General features: G+C 34.4%; 2 protein-coding genes and 1 non-coding gene across 4 annotated transcripts; 2 read left to right on the top strand and 1 right to left on the bottom strand.

The window, feature by feature from the left end:
• The first annotated feature begins 408 nt into the window (after positions 1-408).
• On the top strand, positions 409-482 carry TRNAT-AGU (transfer RNA threonine (anticodon AGU)). The gene has a single exon. It is a non-coding gene; the product is annotated as a tRNA-Thr (tRNA).
• A 2,408-nt stretch (positions 483-2,890) lies between these two features.
• LOC104218758 (two-component response regulator ARR2-like) lies at positions 2,891-9,382 on the top strand. 2 transcript variants are annotated; one of them, XM_009769328.2, is made up of 6 exons: positions 2,891-3,121; positions 4,429-4,581; positions 4,693-5,076; positions 6,712-6,788; positions 7,240-8,064; positions 8,948-9,382. In XM_009769328.2, exons 1-6 carry the CDS (start codon positions 3,019-3,021, stop codon positions 9,017-9,019), a joined length of 1,614 nt encoding a protein of 537 aa, XP_009767630.1. In that variant the 5' UTR covers positions 2,891-3,018; the 3' UTR covers positions 9,020-9,382. The 2 variants fall into 2 exon arrangements, with proteins under 2 accessions (XP_009767630.1, XP_009767632.1); XM_009769330.2 differs by having other exon boundaries at positions 7,240-8,017; positions 8,948-9,116.
• A 3,464-nt stretch (positions 9,383-12,846) lies between these two features.
• On the bottom strand, positions 12,847-15,191 carry LOC104218759 (GATA transcription factor 15-like). The gene is made up of 3 exons (XM_009769333.2): positions 14,804-15,191; positions 14,556-14,699; positions 12,847-13,537 (listed from the first exon to the last, which is right to left on the bottom strand). Exons 1-3 carry the CDS (start codon positions 14,837-14,839, stop codon positions 13,175-13,177), a joined length of 543 nt encoding a protein of 180 aa, XP_009767635.1. The 5' UTR covers positions 14,840-15,191; the 3' UTR covers positions 12,847-13,174.
• Positions 15,192-17,174: the final 1,983 nt, after the last annotated feature.

The raw sequence follows: 17,174 nt of genomic DNA on the forward strand, positions 1-17,174 counted from the left end.
TCGATCGTGAGGGGGGTTTCTACTTTATTACTCGGGTAGAGTGAAATGGCTAGGCTCCCCTATCACCTTTCCTTTCGGTGATATATTTTGCCTTAGCACTTACGAAGTAGACGTCATTTATTGAGTTGAAGTGAAGTCTTTCCGTTCCCGATTCAATTACAGCTGTTCTCGCTAAAGCCCGATCTGATCCCGCTTGAGCGGCAGGGAGAAATCCTGATCTTCCAATTGCGTCAATACAATAAGATAGATGCCTGACTAATGGAGTATATTTTTTGTGCATAAAAGGTTAAAAAAATATCTCCAGCTTAGGTAAGTTTACTCCTTGTAATTCAATGTGAACATTATGGATGTTATTATATACTTGTATATGTCTAATTTATAATAAATCCTGAACTATTATGACATAAGGCTCTCGTAGCTCAGTTGGTTAGAGCACCCGTTTAGTAAGCGGGAGGTCTTGAGTTCAACTCTCAACGAGAGCATTTTTGAAATTAAACTCTATTTTTATTTTTATTTTTATTTTTATTTTTATTTTTATTTTTATTTTTATTTTTATTTTTATTTTTATTTTTATTTTTATTTTTATTTTTATTTTTATTTTTATTTTTATTTTTATTTTTATTTTCATTGTCATTGTCATTGTCATTGTCATTCGTTTTGTAGTTATAAAATCTTTCACAACCTTATCAGATATCTCAGCCGGGAATTGGGCAATTTTAATTACACGTCATTAGAAACACAGTTATAGTAGTAAATAAATTTTTATTCTATTTAAAAAGTAAACGCATATTTTAAATTATTCATTAAATACTAACTTGTAATATATAAAACTAAACAATCCTTATATTACAAATTTATATAACTAATATTTGCGTGATGCTTAAGGACATTTTAAAAATTACATTTATTAAAGTTATTAGTGAACTTTTATGATCGTTTGAAAATTCAAATATCAAGTGTTGGAATCATAAAAAAAGAAGAGTATTATTGACTTAGCTTAATAATCCTCAAATTAATTAGATTGTATCCTGAATAAGTGTTTTAAATTGAAAAATTAATGAAAATGGTACAAAACGTTCCTTATATATACCAATCAACTTCAAACTTCCAAGTCTATTTATATACGCCAAATTAGACACTAAAAAAACAGAGGGAAAAACTCCTTAGATTAGAATAAACATTATTAATAAATAGAATAAACTAGGCATTAATAAATAGAAAGAGGGGTATTAATAAATGAGCAAAAATTAGCACGCGACCAAAAATATTTACATATTTTTGTATATAACATACAAAAATGTGTATATATACCAAAAAAAATATAGCATATTTTTTTGGCTATTATTTTGAGAGCGACTATACAATATTATTTTTCTCATTAATAAATAAAATAAACTAGATATTCAGATTAGTCCCATTAGACGAGCCTCAGAAGGAGCACTATTAATCGGGCCTCAATGAGAGCACTACGTAGCAATGGGAACCAAAAAAGGGAAACCAAGATGCTTAATAAGTGCCACTACGAAGGTATTCAATATTCTACTCTAAAGTTTTCATGTAATATTTGTATAAAGTTCAAGTCTTATTATTTTCATTTTGAGTCGAGTTTTAGGCAGAAAATTAAAATAATAAATGTGTTTTAAGGAAATTAATTTAGTTAAAAAAAATTCACACAATTTTAGTATATCTTAAACATATCTCTAGCTGAAAGTAATATTTTAAAACATATCTCTAGCAAAACAATAAGAAATAATCTTTATATTATAAATTTATATAACTAATCTGTACGAAGATCCTTAAGGACATTTAAAAAATTACATTTAGTAAAGTCATTAATGAACTTTTATGATCACTTAAATGAAATATAAAAATAAAATTTAAAATTTCGGATCATAAAAAAGAGTTTTAGTCAAACTAGTAAATCAGAATATTGACTTAGCTTAATAATCCTCAAATTAATTAGATTTAATCCTGAATAAGTGTTTTAAATTGAAAAAATAATGGAACTACTACTACTACTTCTTCTAAATCTTTGTTGGTTTCCCACCCGGTGTCCGGTATCTGTATTGGAGTCCGACTATATTCGGATTCGCGCCGCGTAGGGCCCCATTCGGGGGAAAACGCTCTCTACCAAGGATTTTTCTATACCCAGAACTTAACTCGAGACCTATGGTTAATGGAAAAGCAGTTTCATCCACTGCACCACATCTTTTGGCGATGGAACTACTACTTCTAGTATATGATGCAGCCGCAATGGTACAGTAAAACAAAGGCAAAAGATAAACGAAAAAGCAATGAAATTAGGGTAAAGACATATTCTCTTGATTGATCCCTTCAGCTGCAGAGGTACAGAAATATATATATATATATCCCACTATCACTACAAGACAAAACTAGATAATCACTATAAGGAACCCAAAGTCCTACTAAGGTCTAATTACAGGGGCCTAATTGTAACCTTTGAAAGTATGAAATAAACTATAGCGAGGACTTAAGTGTCACTACCCAAAACATATAAATTCTCGTCTAATTAACTGACTCCAACAGTTAGGTACTATCGCGCAAACACTACGTACATCTCCACCAAGCTTCTTCATTTAACTGTGTATCAGTATAACACGTTCGCGATATATAGCAATCAACTCCAAATTTCCAAGCCTATCCATATACTCTAAATTAAACACTAAAAAAACAGTGGAAAAAAAAAAACTTGTTAGATTAGAATAAACGTCGGTATTAATAGATATAATAAATTAGGCATTAATAAATGGTAATCCCAAAAATATATAAAGTTTATATATTTTTTTTGTATATAAATAAATATATATTTTTTGACTATTATTTAAGAGAGCGGCTATGCTGACATTTTTACCTACTCGGATTAGTCCCATTAGTCGGGCCTGGCCTCAGAGTGGGGTCTCAACTATATCGCGCCGGGAAACCAAAAATCCCTCTATGCCTATAGTGTTGTAGTGACAACTTTCCATGTAAGTTTCTTGAAAATTATTGAAGGAACCCATGTCCTCCATCAAGTTTCCGACTTTACGATTACTGGTTGTAGATGATGATCCTACTTGTCTCAAAATCTTGGAAAATATGCTTAAGAAGTGCCACTACGAAGGTATTCAATGTTCTGTTCTAAAGTTTTCATGCAATATTTGTATAAAGTTCAAGTCTTTATTCATTTTATTTTCATTTTGAGTCTGAGTTTTAGGGAGAAAAATAATGAATGCGTTATCTACTTAGTATGTTTGGTTTTACCACGAAAGGACGTGGTGCAGTGGATGGGACTGCTCCTCCTTAACCAGACTCCTTAACCAGAGGTCTCGAGTTATGGAAAAATCCTTGGTAGGGAGCGCTTCCCCCCGAATGGGGCCTTATGCGGCGCGAATCCGGATATACTCGGGCTCCAATGCGGATACCGGACATGGTGGGAAACCAAAATATTTTTTTTTGGTTTTATTAGGAATCCTGAATCTTGTTGAATTAAGGAATTTGAAGGAGGGGATAAGCCATTAAAGAGCACAAGTTGGGTAATAAGACCTCCTGTTATTTGTTGCAAATTTTGATGATTTTTTACACATAAATTTATGTTCCGCGTTGGAAGTACAGGGTTCAGATGAACGCGGCGACCAAACTGTACATTCGCTCATACCTTCATCCTTAACTAGAGGTTACGGGTTCAAGCCATGGAAATAGAGTTGTCTTTGGTAGGAAACGTTGTATCTCCAAAGTCGAAACCGGATTAGTGGAGCCCAAAATTGGGACCCTGTGTGGAAGTGAAAAAAAAAGAGGGGAACTACCACGATGCCCCAATTCCAAACTAGTAAATAGTAGGCAGAGGACATTCTGGATTGAAATTTGATGGATTCAGCCTTTAGGTTTTACCACTTAACTATATTACACTTTAGAAGTTATGATTTCAAAATAACTTTCTGACAATTTTGTGATTACTTACTTTGTGACTAAAATATTGGGTTCAGTTGAATCGGTCTTATGTATGCTCCATCCGCCATTAATTGTAGGATTCATCAAAAGTTAACCAGCTTTGTGCTAGCCGTCAACCTACTGCAATTTATCAAGATTTGAGACCGGCAATGTGAAGAACCTCACAAGAAGGCAGAATTAAACCATTAAAAAGTAGGAGTAGTAAGTTTCTGAAAATTCGATTTTTAGGTGATTTAGGAAATAGTTATGTTGAGAATTCATGCTGGAAAAAGACTTTGGCCAGGATTTGTTTTTTCATGTTTCTACAGACCCTTGAAGTTTACCAAGTTGTAATTTTTAATGTTAATCTGAGTCTTAAATCAAAAGGAAAAAATACAAGGAACATGTATAGGTTGGTTGATATGTTGATCCTGAACTGAAGAACTTGTTCTTTTCTTATCTTCTCCTTGCAATTCATTTCAATTTAATGGTTTCTTCCAGTGACCACGTGTAATCGAGCAGAGGTTGCATTGTCATTGCTACGCGAAAACAAAAACGAATTTCACTTGGTTATAAGTGATGTCCACATGCCAGACATGGATGGTTTTAAGCTTCTTGAGCACATTGGTTTGGAGATGGACCTGCCTGTTATAAGTGAGTATCTTGTTTTCGTGTATTACAAACTGTGTTGTTGTTCCTAAGTTTAGAAACTGCTGACTTTTGTACTAATCAATGGACTTTAAACTTCCATTTGTTATTGAATAGTGATGTCCGCGGATGATAGTAAAAATGTGGTTATGAAAGGTGTGATTCATGGTGCACATGATTATCTGATCAAACCAGTACGCATTGAGGCGCTGAAGAACATTTGGCAGCACGTGGTTCGAAAAAATAAGGACGAGTGGAAGGGCAAGGTTTTTGATCAATCAGAAAGTGTAGAAGATGGAGAATGGCCACAGGAACCACCAGAAGATGTTGAGCACTCATCTTCAGCTAATGAAGGGAACTTGAAAAGGTCGAAGAAAAGAAAGGAGGAAGATGAAACTGAAGAAAGGGATGATATGGTCGCGTTGAAGAAAGCACGTGTTCTTTGGTCAGCGGAGCTTCATGAAAAATTTCTACAAGCTGTTAATCAACTCGGAATGGACAGTATGAGCCATTTACCTTTCTTTTAGATATTTATTTAGATTCATATCTTGTTAATGTGATTCTATGTTGTTCCAAATATCTGGTCATTTTGCGCGAAGTGAAGCGTGTGTTATCTGTCACCTTCAGACCTAGTAAAAGTGTTCTTAGGAGCTGACCTAACCCCTCAGTTCAATTGCTGACTATAGTGTCTTCCTTTTTTTCTCAGTTTCTGAGTTGGTCGTCGAATATGTTTGAATCAGAGATCAAAGTCCTTCGCATGAGTCTTCTGTCACGACCCAAGCTCATGGTATGTATTGTCCGCTTTGGAGTTAGGCCCGCACGGATTTGTCTTGTTGGGCTACGCCACCTCGAGCCCCAAAAGCGCGCGTACCATGTGAATTTGTGTCATGCCTTATATAGCTCTTCACTTTCTTCTCCCATTTCGATGTGGGATTTGCCTAAGGTGACATGTGCACCCCTTCTTCGTAAGCTTGCCAACCTAGAAGCATGTCAGTCCTGCTTGACCCGCCCTCCGTCATGGGCATCACATTCACCCTCCCCCCAGGAATGCAACATCCTCGCTGAGGTTTGCCCCACCATCGTACTGAGGGAGATTTGGCTCTGATATCTTCATCATCACATCTTGCTTCTCATAACTTGTATTCTCTGCTTCTTTCAATCTATACCAAATGTGTAGTCTTTTCCTTTTTTGGATTTTATTTATGCATTTACATGCATCTTTCTCCATTTAATATGTTAAACACATTTCCCTTTTTGTGATATGTGGCATCCCGTTGGTTTCTTTATAAGAGGAATTTACTTATACACTTACCAATGAAACAATATTTCCCTGTTATGCAGTTTTACATGGTTGTTTTCTACTTGGAGAAGTGGGTAGAAATCTGTTACCTTTACCTGATATAGAAAGAGTTCTTACCAGTTGTAACATTTAGTATAAAAACTAAGTTGCTGTCTTATCTTATGTCTTCTCTCTTCTTCCCCGTTTTGTTGCTAGTCTCCGAGTTAGTGACCTCATTTTTAGTCATTCCTCTTCAACAGTGTGTCCTTTACCTGATTTTCTGCTTCTTTTACTTTGTACATTATAACCTGTTTGGCCAAGCTTTTTTTTGGCCAAAAGCACTTTTGGCCAAAAAGTGAGGTGTTTGGCCAAGCTTTTGGAAGGAAAAAAAGTGATTTTGAGGAGAACAGTTTTGGAGAAGCAGAAAAAAGTAGCTTCTCTCCAAAAGCACTTTTTTGAAAAGCTCTTTTGAGAAAAATACACTTAGAAGCAGTTTTTTAAAGCTTGGCCAAACACTAATTGCTGCTCAGAAGTGCTTCTCAAATTAATTAGCCAAGCACAAACTACGTCTCACCAAAAGTACTTTTGAGAAAAGCACTTTTGAAAAAAAGCACTTCTCAAAATAAGCTAATTTTTGCAGCTTGGCCAAACGGGCTATTAATCTAGTCTCGCTCGATTCCACTGACTGTAATGGTCGATATTCCTTAAGTGAGGCTTTAGTTCAAAACTTGTAGCTCCTCTCAGTCGTTGCATACCTTAAATTTGTTGTGGAGACTTCCACTATGCAATTAATTAACAGTCAATATTATCTTCATGTATATATGTATATCTCGTCTCAGCTCTGTCTATGAATGCAGGGGCTGTTCCCAAGAAAATTCTGGAACTGATGAATGTTCCTTGGCTAAAAAGAGAACATGTTGCTAGCCATCTTCAGGTACTGCAAATCTTTAATTTTTACTCCTTCAAAGGATATAGTAACATACATAAGAAGTTTCATTGGTGCACGGCCTCATGTCGTGCAACATGTAAGTCAATTGAGTTGTTCCCTGATATCTTCTCTAGTTAGCAAGTCGAAATGATGGTGATTATAGCGCTAAAGGTGACTAGGAAAACCTAAAGACCACATGAAAATAAGTTTCCTCAAACAATGTACATTCTTTAGGAATAACCGCGAAAATAACTAGAATAGAACACAGCGAGAGTAAATGGTTCTTAATAGACGACACCAGTTAGTTGTATTAATGTTCAGTCATTGATGTTACACTTGTATTAAGTTGGGATATGCATGGGTGTGAGAGTTAGACCACTTTTAGTTTAAACTACTTGTTACTGGTGTGGTCGATTGATAGATTAAATACTTATTTAGCACCAATCATTTGCTGCAGAAATATCGGCTGTTACTAAAGAAGTCGATGGGTGTACCACAACATCCGAGTGGACTGAATTATTCTTTCATCGGACACTCAGAAGCAACCTTTGGGACACCGCTTAACGGTCAACTTCCTGCACAAAGTCTTGCTACCCTCTGGGGAGCGGCATTGGGTCAGTCTGCAACAAAATCGTCCTTACATGTTCCCCTGGTAGACCAAGGAAACCATTTTAGCTTTGAAAATCCCAAGTTGAGATTTCAAACTCAGCAACAGCTGAACAATAGCAATAAGCAAGTTAACTTGCTTTACGGAATCCCAACAACCGTGGAACCAAAGCAGTCCTTACGGAATGGTATTGTGGACAATGCACGAGGTGATATATACAATCAGGCTTCACAGGCATATTCAGCAGTAGATTTCTCATTGAACCAAAACATGCAGTTGCGAGGAAGCAGCTTTCCCGCGAGTGGCAATTCAGCAATGTCCACTCTGGCAACAAAAGGGATGCTTAAGGAAGAGGTTAACACTGACATTAGAGGATCTAGAGGGTTCTCTCCTAACGACGATAGTTTCAGCGGATTGTATCAGCAAACGAAACAGGACTGGTGTCTACAGAATGTTGGATCAACCTTTGATACCTCTTATCATTCTAGTATACAACATCGGATTTCTTCAATGGACAAGAGTGGACAGAACACAAATGCTCCTATTGCGGAAGCAGTTCTCTCTAGCGGGCAAGAAACTGGACACGTTAATCTTATGGGCGGATCGCAACTTAACTCACTTCTTGAAGGTGAGCCATTTGGACAGGAGGACCTCATGAGTGCCTTTTTCGAGCAGGTTAGTCTTAATTTGTTATCTTCAACGACATACCCAGCATATTACCACAATTGGGTTCTGGGGAGGGTAGTATGTACGCAGTCCTTACCCCTACTTTGTGATGATAGAGAGGTTGTTCCTGGAAGACCCTCGAAAATAGTTTGTTATCTTCACCTTGCTTTAAAAAGATCAATATTTTTTAAAGTTGAAAAGTACAAAGAAGCAACAAGGTCCAGGGGTATATAAGCGAAAAGCTAGAAGTGAAGCGCACGAGTTAAGGAAATTAAAAGACATTAAACAAATATGAATTTGGTATCATGATAATCAAATTCCTCGTGTTCTCAATTTTTAGATCGATACTATTACTTGATGTTTCCTTTGCTTCGTTTTTATAGTTTATGGTTGTTACTATTTCGTTTTCGGTAGCTCTTTGTCATAAATGCTATGATTTTGCTTTGTTGAGCCGAGGGTCTTCCGGAAACAGCCTCTCTACCTTCACAAGGTAGGGGTAAGGACTGCGTAGATTCTACCCTTTTCAGATCCTACTTGTGGGAATATACTGAATATATTGTTGTTGTTGTTGATAATCAAATTGCAATTAATAATAACTGATATTATCGCCCAATTTATAATGATGTCGATATTAATCCAACTCCTCAAATTTAAAATTCAAAGAATCAACTCCTTCTCATTAGGATCACTTTGCACGTCATTGTTTGAAGTGCACACTTCTCTGAAGTACATGGCTTCAGATATAAAGCGCAATCTCTCAATTCACATATCTTTATTGCTTTAAGCGACAAAGTGATGGTTTTTAAATACACAGGCTTCAATATTTTCAATGTCTAAGCTAATAGCTGCTGCCTTTTCACTGATTTTGATTAATTTGCTGTACTACCAACAGCAACAAAGCATTGGACCAGTTGAAACTGCGTTTGGCGATGATGACGATCCATTAGACAATCTTCTAATGTAAAATGTGAACAAGGTGCTGCTACATGGTTTTGCCAATGCATGCATGCAAAGTTTTGAATGCTATAGCGCTCAAGCAACGTAGCATTTTTTTTTTTTTTTTTTTTGTAAAGATACCAAATTTCTAACTAAAATAATTCTCATTTTTTGGTTCACTTTCAGATTGATCTTAGTGTACAGATTTGCATTTCAATTGCTACAAAGCACAAGTCTCCAGTACTTCCTTAGTTGCTCATTTATCTAATCATTGGTGTCATTTTTTTTTTGTGTGTGTTTTATTTTAGATGAGCAGATTCACAACTTGAGATGTATATATTATAATATATGTTCTGCTCTTTAGCTATTTTTGTACAGCACTGAGGACATTGGGAAGGATGCCGGGGGTCTATTTGGAAACAGCCTCTCTACCCCAGGGTAGGGGTAAGGTCTGCGTACACACTACCCTCCCCAGACCCCACTAAGTGGGATTATACTGGGTGGTTGTTGTTGTTGCTGTTGTTGTTGTTGTAAGTCCTTAGTTCTAAGTTTGATTTAGCTAAGAAAACACAAATGTCTATGTTTTTATTATTCACTCGATATTTGGTACCCACATTAAATTCTCGACTAGTTTAAATGTGTATCACATAAACCTATTAAAGGAGAAAACGCTTTCTACCGCTATTTTGTTTAATTTCTAGGGCTCGAAATTGAGACTTCTGATTTAGGGTGGAGGGGTTCCAATATATCCTAACTACCATAATCTTTTTTGGTGTTCAAAGTTCATTTTTTTCTTTTTTGGTTTTCCATCCGGTGTCTGGTACCCGCATTGGAGCTCGACTATATTCGGATTCGCGCCGCATAGGGCCCCATTTGGGGGGGAGGGAGGAGCGCTCCCTACCATGGACTTTTCCATATCCGAGGCTCGAATTCGAAACATTTGGTTAAGGGAAGAGCGACCTCATCCGTTGCACCACATCCTTTGATGGTTCAAAGTTCATATTAAAGGCTCATTTGGTAGGAGGGATAAGGAATAATTAATATCGGGATTAAATTTGAGATGAGTTAATCTTATGTTTGGTCAGGATAAAATCGTGGTATAACTAATCCCGAGATTGTAATGTTTTTTATCCCTATGAAAATGTGTGATAACTTTTTTCCCAACCAAACGACCCATGAGTGTGAACAAAGTGTTCCCTATATATCTCTCTCTTCTTTCTTTATACTTTTTTCAAAGTTTTATTCGTAATAAAAAATAAGAAATAGGAAATCACAAAATAATTTTCAACAATGAGCTGGAAATTTAGTGTGCGTCAGCAGAGTACAAAAAGAGAAATGACAAACTAGAAATAGAAAGGGAATATGCTACTCTCGCTGGCTTTAAACACGTGACGAATGCATCCAAAATAAGACAAATTTTACTATGCAACTCACATGTAAATGTCTTTTGCAATGCTATAATAAAGGTAAAAATACAAATTTAACCCTCTATTACACAAAATATTTTAAATTTACCTTTTATTCCATTGTGGAAAAAATTAGTCTTGTTTGTTAGCAAAGATTTCACGTGTCTAGAATTATAATCTACAGTATTAAACTTTAGGTTAAAGTTTTCATTAGGATCTAGAGCGAATACAAAACGATTTGCTAACTAACAGGTGTAGCTAGGGCTGTTCATTTAGATCGGATATCTGAAATCCAAATCGAACCGAATCGATCCGTTCAATTTCGGATTGTGTTTATTAACAGTCTCTGATGGTAAGCAACCCCCACTTCCAACCGAGAGGTTGCGAGTTCGACTCTCCCCAAGAGCAAGGTGGGAAGTTCTTGGAGGGAAGGATGTCGGGGGTCTATTTGGAAACAGTCTCTCTACTCTAAGGTAGGTGTAAGGTCTGCGTACACACTACCCTCCCCAGACCCCACTAAGTGGGATTATACTGGGTTGTTGTTGTTGTTGTTGTTGTTTATTAAAATTTTGGATTTCGGATCGGATTCGGATTGGTATAATTTTAATATGATTTGATCCGATCCGAAATCCAAAATTATTAGGACTTGTGTAAATACTAAACTTTAATTTCGGATAGTTAGTACTTCCTTTACATTTTTCTCCAAGTTATTACCTTTACAATTGATGGATTTAATTATATTGGCACCATAGTACTCTCATAATTGCAGAAACATGATTTTTTTTCTTAGAAAGAATTACAAGAAAATACACATGACTTCACACCATAACAAAAAATGACCCATATTTTTAAGTTTTACCCTACCTAGCCCATATTGTACATGAAAGCATTAGCAAATTCAAAATATGTGTTCTTATAACCATTGCTTCTAAAAGCTATAGAATTAAATCTCACAACCTTTGCTTTCTCTCTCTCTTCTTCTTACATCTTCTACATATGTTTCAAGGGGTCGTGTATTTTCTCCTTCTCCCCCTGTTTACAATGTCAGAAAATTGAAGAGTAGAAGTCTATCATTGGAGGCCATTCAAAGCTATGCTTTCGAAAATAAGATTTTTTGAGTTTGTTAGTTGTTGGGATTGGGCGTTGTTTCAATTGATTGAAAATATCAAAGGGAGTTCAAATTTTAAATTTGAAGTGATTTGGAGTAGATTTGAGCAAGATTTGAGTTAAATTTCAGCGAAAACGCAAGGTAGAAGACGAAGTCAGTTTTTTATATAATTTTGTATAATCTTGTATAATAGTGTATATGAATGTATAAACATATCTTATACACCTTTATACAAACGACTGTAGACTAACTTCTTCCACGATTTTCAGTTACAATTCTTGTTCAAAACCAATCCAAATCTCCGACTTCAAATTTTATATACAACCTCCTTATACTATTTCTAACAAGTCTAAATAATACCCACTCTAAATTTCTTACAAAATCAAATTCGAAATTTAAATTCACATATTTTAGCTTGTTAAAAATCTAATTTTCACCACCCAAATAGATTTGGTTTGTTGAACTAATATTTGAGTCACAGTTACTGATTCAAAAATTAACTTAAAAGCATGAGCAATCTTTTTTAAAAATTAAATAGTAATTTCGAGAATCCGTTGGAGTTGAATGTTGGGTATTAGCCGATTATTTTTGGGCTAGTTGGTTGTAATTTAAAATATGAGTTATAAAGTTGAAAAGTAGAGAGCTAGTTGTTCTTATGTGAATTTTTCCTTTTTTCTTGCTGTATTACCTCTTTTACAAAGAAAATATACATATGAGTTTGCAACTTTGATGCATAATAATTCGATCCAAGATCCGAAAAACCGATCCGATCCAATATTAGTTCGAATCGGATTCAGATTGCATTTTCTAGAATCCGAAATTCGAAATCCAATCCGAAATGTGCTAAATCTGATCCATGCACAGCCCTAGGTGTAGCATAATCAATTGTATTATTCTTATTAGATTTAAGTAATTATGATTAAATACAAATAGGTGAAGATCAAAGATTAAGGTAATAAGTTAATAAATAATCAAACATACTTCTTTTTCAAATTTGTATTTCTTTTCTATACCATTAGTACTATGTTACTCTCGTATTTCCTATTATTAGGTTTTTATTATTATCTATTATTTTTTTTACTTCAATTATTATTCTACTTTTTTTTTCTTCTAATTATGCATTCCTTTGATTTACCAAAAATAACTTCTCTACCGTTAATATGAAAAGAACAAGATTTATGTACATATTATCACCTTAAATCCTACTAAAATAACCCTAAGTATATTATTATTATTCATTAAATGCAAATGTATGCACGCAAACTAGCATTTATTGGTTAATAATATGATCAGCAAACTTCCTTCAATACTAACAAAGTAGGCATAACCAATAACTCTAACTAGGTTCAAATAAATTTAATTAAATTAAACATAGGCCAATTCACAACCCTACATTCTTGAGAGCTATCAACTTGATTAAGCTCTTTTTTTATCATTTTAAGATTCTACTCATGTACCTACCTTCTTGCTCAACCAACCCAAAAAGGCTAAAAGGTACTACAATCATTGCCATTAGTACAACTTTTTTTCCTTAATTATTTTCTTCATTTTCTAAGCATAAACATTCTACTCATGCACCTACCTTCTTGCTCAACCAGCCCAAAAAGGCTAAAAGGTACTACAATCATTCCCAAGAGTACAACTTTTTTCCTTAATTATTTTCTTCATTCTAAGCATAAACAGAACCACAAGAAAGAGCCATTAACAAAAATGCTGCTTGTTCTTCTTCTCCCAATTTCCTCCTGTGTTGTGTAGAGCTTGATCTTGGTCTTTGTAAGGCTACTTCTCTACCAAAATGCAACAATCTCTTTTTAAATGGAATGCATTTATTGTTCTTTACTGCATTACTGGTTGTACTTTCCTCACTGCTGCTTGTACTGCTATTACTACTCTGATTGTTCTGATTATGATGTTGGCTAGCACTTTTATTTGAAGATCCCATTGATTTTTTTGGTTTCTTGTCTTCTTTGTTCAATCCCAAAAGTGCCCTTCTCTTTTTCCTGCTCCTTATTCCACATGCATTACACAATGACTGCATTCAACATGATCAAATCATCAGACTCAACAAAATTAATTGAAAAATGGGATTTTTACACAAATACAACCACCCAATGAGTTCACAAGGGTAAAGTGTACACAAACCTTACCCTACCACGGAGAGTAGGGAGATTGTTTCCAAAAGACTCAGCTTAAGAAGATGAAAAAAGACAATATATGCGTACCATCGATAGAACTATAGGAAAAATAGCCATCTTCTTAGCCGGTATACACTAATTATATATTGATTATACATACATCATACATCCATTGGTTATTTTTAACTTAAATGGTTGAGTGGGCGCAACTATTTAGGTTAATTATTCTAAAGTTAATACCTCATTTAAAATTTATAACACATATTCACCCTAGATATGTTACAAAAATACTGATATAAATACACTAATAACATCACATTTACAACTTGCAAGAACTCAAATTATTTTTATTTTTTCTCTAGTGGTGTTCAAGCCAACTTACACAAACAATACCTAATTTACCAAATAACTATCTCCTACTAATACAAGTAACAAATAACTCATAACCACAAAAGTTTAGTCAAATAGGGAAAAATTCCGCCCAATATTCAAGCCAACTTACTCGCACATTAGCTAATTAACCATATATCTATTACCTACCACCACTATACTACTAGTACAACAACAACAACATACCCAACATATGTGGGGCTGAAAAGGATAGTGTATACGCAAAAATTACAAAAAATAATTACCTAGTAATTTTTTTTAATTCATACCTCATTGATCACTATTGCAACTTGGGTACTTAATTTATTTATTACTAATTTTTTACAAAAATTAAATCATAATCCAATAATATCCTTAATATCTTTGTCAAATTAAATTCTACTAATACAATACACAAGTTAAATTAATATTTTAACTATGTTTAATCAAACACTATCATATGAAGGGATTCAAAATTAGTAACAAAAAAAATTGAAAGTGATAATAAAACAAAATAAAAATTAAATAAATGAGTTAATAACTGACCTTAGGTCCAGCCGGTCCACCTCTCCAAAGAGGAGTTTTAGTTGTACCACAATCAACACAAGTCTTTAACTGGCTTTCACTATTCTCTGATAAAACTCTTTCTGGGGTTTGATTTTGCCCCTTCATCTCTTCATTTTCTGCAACCTAAAAATCAAAACCAATTTAATCAAAATCATTAATCCACATATATAAAATAAATAAAGAGAAAAAGTTATGATCAAAAGTAAAAAAATAAAAACAACAAGTACCTCGTGATCACTGACTTTATCACTAAAATCCACCATTTTTGGACAGCTAAGCTCTAACTCTGATCACTGGCCTCAGCTCAGAGATCACAAATGAGAAGGTTTTAACAAAAACTAAGCAAGACCCAGATGAAGAAATGCTAAATAAAACTCAAAACCAGCTGAATCTTGAATTTTATCCTATAGAAAAGCGAACAAAACAGTGGAATTCTTCAATTTCTGCTAAATAAACGTACGGTGGAGGTTTTTTTAAAAGGAAAAATGAAGAAATTAAGGGTTAGATAGGGTTTGGGAAAAATAGGATAGTGATGAACCGACTGATAAAGCTACAGAACCACAGAGAAAGATAACGAAGAACCGACTTATGAAAATGAGACGTAGCCGATTTGGGGAAAAATCGGAGGTTTATAAAGGGGAATAATATACGAAAACCCTAGTCGCGCGGGGATAGTGAAAGGACGAAAATGTCCTTGTTATGAAAATTTTGATTGGTTTTGTATACCCGCCAAAAAGAGTTGGGTTATAATTGAAAACGGCGCCATTTAATTTTGGTTTTTTTCTTTTTTGGAATTTGGGAATATTTTGACAAATTCATTTTGTATTTGCCGTTATTGCCGCTCTACTTGAAAACTAGGGTTTTCGTACTTGCATCTACCCGCCTAAGCGATTTCATTAAGTTAGTTAAATTAAATATTTTCTCGAGCTATGTATACATAGGCGGATTTAGGATTTGAATATTTTGTGTGTTCAAGTTCTGAGTTCTACCACAGCTTATTTGATGTACTAGTTCTATTTATAATCCTGAAACAATTGTGTATATATTTCACATAAACATGAAATCAAAGTTGGCGATAAAGTAGTTGAACGACATGGAAATAAAGGTTTTATTTTCAAAATTTTGCCTAGACTAGATATGCCTTATTTATAAGATGGATGCTTTGTTGATATGGGCTTTAACCGAGAAGTTTTATTTTGTGTCTTATACAACTTACACTGGTTGTATGAGACTCTTTTTTGTCTCACAAATTTGTGGACCCCAATCTTATACTTCTGGGTCCACAAAACTGTGAGACAAAAGAATTACCTCATACAACTAATGTCAGTTGTATGAGACACAAAATAAAATTTTCCGTTTTAACCCATTAGAAGTACCTTCACAAACGAATGTAAGACAAGTATTTAAATGTTCACTAGGGTTAGCAGTGAGTCTGCTAGATAGTCCTTATCGAATATTTTTGATGAGAGATATGAACAAGAATTTTTGAAAAACTAATAATTTTTTTAATTATATGAAGCTTGTGAATCCATGGTTCATGAATTTTTAATATATAAACATGACTGGAGCTGAAACTATTAGGTTCCGGATATACTTATAAATTCACAATACATGTGCCCAATTGTGCGAATAGGTGTAATCTTTATGATAGTGAAATTAAAAATGGAAAAAAAAAAAAAAACTTTGATTTTCGATATTTAGCGCCCATTGATAATAATATGGTTGATGTGATCGTAAACTGAAATTTGATGATATTTATAGAGTGGATCTTTAGTATTTGAACATTTTGTATGTTTAGGTTCGAGTTCTATCACTGCTTATTTGATTTACTGGTGATTCTATTTATAATCCTGAAACGATTGTGTATATATTTCACATAAACGTGAAACTAAATTAGGCGATAACCCACTTGGAGTACCTTCACGAACGAATTATACAAGAAACATTATCGAATAATACCTTTTGATCAGAGATATGAACAAGAAACTTCAAGAAACTAATGTTTTTTGAATTATATAAAGTCAGTAAGCAAATACTGGATCCATAATTTGTTCTTGTTACGTGAAAATTTTAATACGTAAACATGGTTCGAACTGAAACTATTAGGTTCAGATAACCTCATAAGTTCACAATACATGTGCCTAATTCCTTGTTTATGCTCTTCGTATCCACGCCCCTTTTGGTATTCGTTACCTGATTCCATTTGAACTGCTAGTTTTTTTTTTGTATTTTTTTATTTTCTACTTAGAAGGGTGATGCAGAAGAAATAATTGTGCCGGTCATATGTGGTCTCTATCGCCGGTGATGGCAAACTTTTCCAGTGTGTTCTTTGCCATTGATGATTCGGAAGTTTCAACTAGCCAGCGATGATTTTTCGACAGGCTCCGATGAAATTCCTATTCTTCTTGATGTTGTTGGATGAAGTTCCTTTTGCAAATCATGGGTTCTTAGCTGATCTTGTCGGTTGATTCATCTTTTGTCATTTTCTGTAGAATTATTGTAATCACGCTCTTATTGTGCGTGTATACTAAGTATTTTATCCACCTCAGACTTGCCTATGCCACATAAATTAGGTCAACCGTCAGAGGGGTGTAAGAT

Source organism: Nicotiana sylvestris, chromosome 10 (assembly GCF_000393655.2).
Source record: "Nicotiana sylvestris chromosome 10, ASM39365v2, whole genome shotgun sequence".
Taxonomy (NCBI): Eukaryota; Viridiplantae; Streptophyta; class Magnoliopsida; order Solanales; family Solanaceae; genus Nicotiana; species Nicotiana sylvestris.